The sequence below is a fragment of the Garra rufa genome, chromosome 14 (assembly GCF_049309525.1).
Source record: "Garra rufa chromosome 14, GarRuf1.0, whole genome shotgun sequence".
Classification (NCBI taxonomy): domain Eukaryota; kingdom Metazoa; phylum Chordata; class Actinopteri; order Cypriniformes; family Cyprinidae; genus Garra; species Garra rufa.
In genome coordinates, this window is record NC_133374.1 from 22,449,630 (window position 1) to 22,455,676 (window position 6,047).

A 6,047-nucleotide genomic window follows, 5' to 3' on the forward strand; every position below is an offset into this window, starting at 1 on the left:
ATCATATCATTTGTCAACGATGAAGACATTTTTATTAAGTGCTGTGTCACGTGAAGTAGTCTTTCCTAGGTCAAAGGTCGCTAAGTTTGTGAATGAATGCAGTGGAATAGATCCAGTTTTGCTAAAGTGTATAATCTGTTTTGGGTCATTGATAAGATATAACTTCACAGCCAACTTTTTTTCTAGATAAGGAACTAGTGATACACCAATAATATTTAGGAAAAGGTAAAAGTGATGCCCCCATTGTATAACATTTTTGCCCAGACAGCAATGTTACAAATAGAATGGAGCAAATTACAATGACGTAATGCATTAGATTTGCACAACACATTACCCTGGACAAAACAGAATGTTTAGTAACTAAAACTATGGCATTTGTATGGCAAAATTCCCTGTGCACTGTTTGTTCTTGCTTAATGCTTACTCATACAGCTGCCAGAGAGTAGGTCTAAACTGGAATAATCAAATGCTCAAAGTATATCACCAGCTATGGCCCTGTAGACTCAAAGCAAACTAAAAAGGACCCATTCAGTAAAGTACAAACAAACAGCACCTTTGTTCGCGAATCCAGAGATAATGCAGCAAGCGCTGGCCTGGGGGTTTATTCTCTGTGACTTCTTTCTGTGTCATTGCTGTGGGAAAGCCAAGTAGGACTCAATATGACTGATAAGAACTAACCCAAATTTAATGCAATTCAGTTCACAGCCAACTTAAGTCCTGGGACAGAGCATCCTGTATTGTAATGTTAATATGCACAACCGAATTGAAAAGTACTCAAACCGGTTCACTAAGTAAGAGCTGATTAAACACCTTCGGTTAGTAGTAAACATTTTTCAATAGCATTGACCTTGCCTGACTTGGAAGTGCGTCAATATTGGCCTTGATGTGACATCACTGGGGCTACTCTGAAATTGTTTTGTTGGAAGAGAGCAGCTTTGAAGAGGCCAATCAGCAAAATACCTTTAGGTTCCTTGCGCCTATCCTTATCAAACTGACCCTCCACGTGGTATGTGTTGACACAGATGAGGAGCAGGACAACCTCTGATAAGGGACTGCTTTAAATGTGGACCCCGAGAAGAAATTCTCTCATTTTCTCTTCAACAGGTAAGGGCAAAATATCTACTTGTATAGACTAATTTATTCATGACATTTGAATTGTCCTCTTTAATATATTGGCAGTCAATAACAATTAAATAAATGGATCTAATAACATAAATCCCATTTCTTTCCCTTTTTTAGAATAACCTTCATTACTACAAAAATATGAATCTGCAGTTTGTTGCATTGGCTTTGGCCTTAGCTACCACAACAGGTTTGTTGCCTCTTTAATGTCTATGTTTTAAATTTCCATTTTCTCTAAAATAGAGATTTTTGCATGGCTTACCTTTTTCCTTACCTTACATTGATTTAATGCAACCATCCTCCTTTTCAGCATTTCCAGTCAATGATGAGATCAGTCGAGAAGCATGGAGTTTACAGAAAGACAATCAGGCCACTGACAAGAAAAATTTTGGCAAAGACTTGAAGTAAGTTCACTCTCATAGTAGAATTTATTTTGCTTATTTTCATGTATGAAAAATATTTTAATATTGAATCCACCTCTTCTGTGATCAGCGTGTTTTTTTTTTTATAATTTAAAATTTATTTTGATATTTTTTGAGGGACACAAAGTGAAAATGTCAGGGCGATACAACTGTTGTGATATCATAAAGAAGAAAAATTGCTTATTACAAAAATGGTAACACTTTACAATAAGGTTCATTAGTTAACATTAGCTAACTACATTAGTTAACGTGAACTAAGAATGAACAATACTTCTTCAGCATTTATTAATCTTAGTTTGTGTTAATTTCAGCATTCACAAATGCATTATTAAAATCACAAGCCGTGTTTGTTAACATTAGTTAATGCACTGTGAACTAACATGAACAAATAGTGTACTAAATGTATTGTTCATTGCTCATCCATGTTAGTTAATACATTAACTAACTTTAACAAATGACACCTTACGACAAAACGCACACCTCGGATTCAATCGTCACCCGAGCTAAATTTTGGGGTATTTTGGATTTTTTGAAAAAACAATTTTTTCGCCCACTAGTCCTAGGTTTTTTGTCTGATCGTAGCCAAAACTGTCCCTCAAGATTCACTGGAGAGTGAATATCATAAATTATCAAAAAAAAGTTTAACCTTCCACGAAATGTTTGAAAGGGGCAGGGCAGCTTTTAATCAAACGTCCATAATTTTTTAACAGAATGAGATATCTTAGCCAAACTCAGAACGAATATGAAAAAAAAAAAAAAAAACATGAAAACGTACATAGCTACACAACCGTTTGAAAATCGCAACATGAAATTTGGTATGCATGGTCTTGGCCCAAAGTGCCACAAGTGTCAATAAGGATTTTTCATCGCATTTTCAAAGGCTATTTCACGGTTACTCATACATACGCATGATATTCATATCATACAATACTGCCTTCCAAAGGCAAAGTGCAGTAACTACGCCAACACTGAAACTGAGAAAAATGCCTTTTAAAGTTTTTACGCCAGCTAGTCAAACGTGTTGACACTCTCGTTTCTCTGAAACAGGACAAAATTGAACCAGGAGACTTTGCCACAAGACAAAACCATTGTCACAAAGTCCATTTTAAGCATTAACTCAATTTTGACCAAATGTGTAGTTACTGCACTTTGCCTTTGGAGGGCAGAATAGACCTCCTCATTCCGAACAACTTTGCCTCTAGAACCACTGCTGTCAATCAAACCGTTTGTTAAATGATTGAGATGATGTAAAAAACTTACTTTTGCAAACTAGTCCTATGTTTTGAAAAAAGCATTGCAGTACAATTCTCTGGACTCACTATGTCAATAATTATCAAAAAATGTTTAAATGTACCGTTAGGGAAGCTATAATGGGGTCATTTAGAAAAGCGACCTGTCCAAATATACCCAAAAGCCTATAAAGCATAAATGAAAACTCAAAACTTCACGAATCCTGGTGTGCACATGCCACATGTGATTCTACACAGTTTTATCAGACCACAGTTTTAGCATCATATTTCTATGATAAATGATCTGGAATACTAAATGACTAAATGCTTTTTCAATCATTGATGTAGGTGGTTACAGGCTTGCTAAATAATATGTAATGTCTTTTTTCATATGTGCTTAAAGGCCTTAAAGCACTTAATCCGGTAACCCGGTATTTGCTGCTTGCAGCTATATTTCTATTTTTCCTTTTCTTTATCATGGACCTTCTCGTCCACATCCAAGTCATGGTCCAAATCATTGACCCCTGATCCTGTTTTGCAGTGGTGTGTGGAAGAACCATGTGGTGAGCAGTGACCTTTACTCCCAAGACTCTTACAACCCCATGGCAGCTGAACTGAGACGAAAGCTGAGTATGGAGTCCGAGCGCCTGAGGGCTCGTCTAAAGCAGGAGCTTGCCGAGCTGAGGGAGAGACTTTCTCCTTACCCCAGCCACCCGAAACAGGCCATGGCAAATGTCAAAGAGTTCCTCGCCCCTTTCACTAAGCAGCTCCAGACGGCTCTCCAATCCAACACTCAGGATCTCTGTGACAAACTCAATCTGAACCTCCAGGACCTGAACCCAGAGGAAGCCACACTTTACCAGGAGGCAGTGCAAAGGATCACGTTAGCTTTGGACGAAAGCCACCAGAAAAGGACAGCAGCCTTTGAGGACTTTAAAACAAAAGCATTTGAGGCTGTAGAGGAGGAACGAGACAGTAGCGGAAAGGAGCTCTGGGAGGAAGTCACTGCTAGATTGGGGCAGGAAGTGTGTACCTTCAGTTTAGAGGTGCAAGGGAAAGTGGCAGCGCTCAAGATAGCTTTGGCAGGCCATCTTGCCTCGACACAGCCTCCAAGGGATGTCATGGCTTCAAAAGTAAATCAGTTCTGCCAGAACTCCTCAGCGCGGAATCAACAGTTTATTTCTAACTTAGACCAACAGATGAGCGCTCTACAAGAAAACCAGGGTCATGGTGAGTCCGCTGGTTTCCATCAGACAAACATAGAGTCCATACAAGAGGATTTCTCAAGTAGACTCACAGCCCTGTTAGAAGACATCGTACACACTCTAAATTAAACAACACACCTCCATTCCTTTAAGAAATGCAAATGTAATGTACTGTAAATAACAGCTCTTATGTTCGGATTGTATATTGTCACCTGTAACTTTTGTAGAACAATGTTGTTTGTACAGTTTTGAGAAAAAAACTCAGTGAAATGAGCTGAACTGAAGGTATTTTGTGTATGTGTAAATAAAGCTTGATTTATACATATTTGAAATGAATATATGTGGTCATTGATTATTGCCTCAAGTACAGGATATGAATAATGTTCTTCTAAATAACATCTAAACAATTGAGATATCATATCGAATTACAGGAAGTAGCAAATCATTGGCTAATACAGGGGTAGAAATGTTGAAAATTACAACTATTTTACAAATGGCTTTTAAACAATATTTTAGGGCTGTCAAAGTTAACTTGTTTATCAAATACAACAATATATACACAATATAAATGGTTCTTTATTCATGACAAAATATAACTGCCTTTAGTCAAGAAGAGGGTGTTTCGATCATATTCTTTAATAAAATGCTGGTTAATTTTTATAATACTATTTTTAAATAATTTTTAACACTTTTTTATACTTTGTAATTATTATGTAAGTTTTATGACCTTATAAATTTATAACACAATTTAAAATTAACTATGCAAAAGATTAAAATGGTATACAAATAATTTAAAAATGCATTTTCTACTTTTTTTAATTTAACAATTTTTTACAATCAGAATATATGCAGCATTTATGACCTATTTATTTGTCAAAAATGCTATATAATGCCATATAATTTATATATTATTTTTATAATTGTTTTAAATTGTTTAAATACTTTATATTTTTACATTTTATTTATTCGTATACATTAAGTATTTATTCTTTCATTAATAAATTTAGTTTTATCTATAATACATAAGTATTATATATACACACGCACATTTTCAGACACAATTTAAAATTAAGTATGGAAAAGATTATTAAAATTAGGCTATTTTTACAATCCAATTTATAATCCATTAATTTGTCTAAAAAATGCTATATAGTGCAATATATTTTTATAATAGTATTTTTTATAATTTGTCAAATATTTCTTACACTTTATATACTTTTTTATAATTATAATATATTTTATTTTTTATTTTTTTACATTTTATATATTGTTCTCATTGTATTGTTTTTTAATTATGTATTTAGTAATTATAACCTTAATATTTTTTTTATATTTTTTCAAATTGTCTGACACAATTTAAAATTAACTATGCAAAAGATGATTAAAATGGAATACAAATAGTTCAAAATACTTTGTTATACGTTTTCCAATATTTATTTTTATTTGACAATTTTTACTAGTATGTATGCAGCATGTATGACCTATTAATTTGTCAAAAAAAATGCTATATAATGCCATATAATTTTTATAATCAATTTTTTTATCATTTAAAAAAATTTTTTTTTTAATAATTTATATACTTTTGATAATTATATTTTATATTTTTTCAACGTTTTTATTTTTTTTTTTACATTCTACTATTTTTGTAATTATTATGTAGATTTGTAGGTTTTATAACCTTATTTTTTCCCCAAAATTTCTAGCACATTACAACTATAATATGTGATTAAAATGGTATACAAGTGGTTTAAAACACATTTTTATACATTTTCCACTATTTATGTTTACTATTCATTATTGGCGAAATCCATTGAAGTAAAAGACAACAGCAAAAAAATATTTTTTTCTTAATTTTACTAAAGATATTTTGTGTAATGTGTGGATACTGTTTAATAAACATGTAAATAAAGTTCAATTTGTACATATTTGAAATGAATATATGTCATCCATTGATTATTGCCTCAACTGCAGTATATGAATAAAAGTTTATTCTAAATAAATCACATCTAAACAATTGTGATATTACATTAAATTACAGAAAGCAGCAAATCATTGGCTAATACAGGGGT

The 6,047-nt window shown here is 33.0% G+C and overlaps 1 protein-coding gene across 1 annotated transcript; it reads left to right on the forward strand.

Annotated features, from left to right (window-relative positions):
- Positions 1-1,263: 1,263 nt before the first annotated feature.
- LOC141284236 (uncharacterized) lies at positions 1,264-4,199 on the forward strand. The gene is made up of 3 exons (XM_073817234.1): positions 1,264-1,312; positions 1,433-1,526; positions 3,315-4,199. Exons 1-3 carry the CDS (start codon positions 1,264-1,266, stop codon positions 4,105-4,107), a joined length of 936 nt encoding a protein of 311 aa, XP_073673335.1. The 3' UTR covers positions 4,108-4,199.
- The last annotated feature ends 1,848 nt before the right edge of the window (positions 4,200-6,047 follow it).

What these genes read in the sequence shown, in the direction of transcription:
- LOC141284236 (XM_073817234.1), top strand. Translation starts at nt 1,264, where the DNA reads ATGAATCTGCAGTTTGTTGCATTGGCTTTGGCCTTAGCTACCACAACA. An exon ending in GGCCTTAGCTACCACAACAG is followed by an intron (nt 1,313 to 1,432) that starts GTTTGTTGCCTC and finishes CCTCCTTTTCAG; the next exon opens with CATTTCCAGTCAATGATGAG. An exon ending in AATTTTGGCAAAGACTTGAA is followed by an intron (nt 1,527 to 3,314) that starts GTAAGTTCACTC and finishes CCTGTTTTGCAG; the next exon opens with TGGTGTGTGGAAGAACCATG.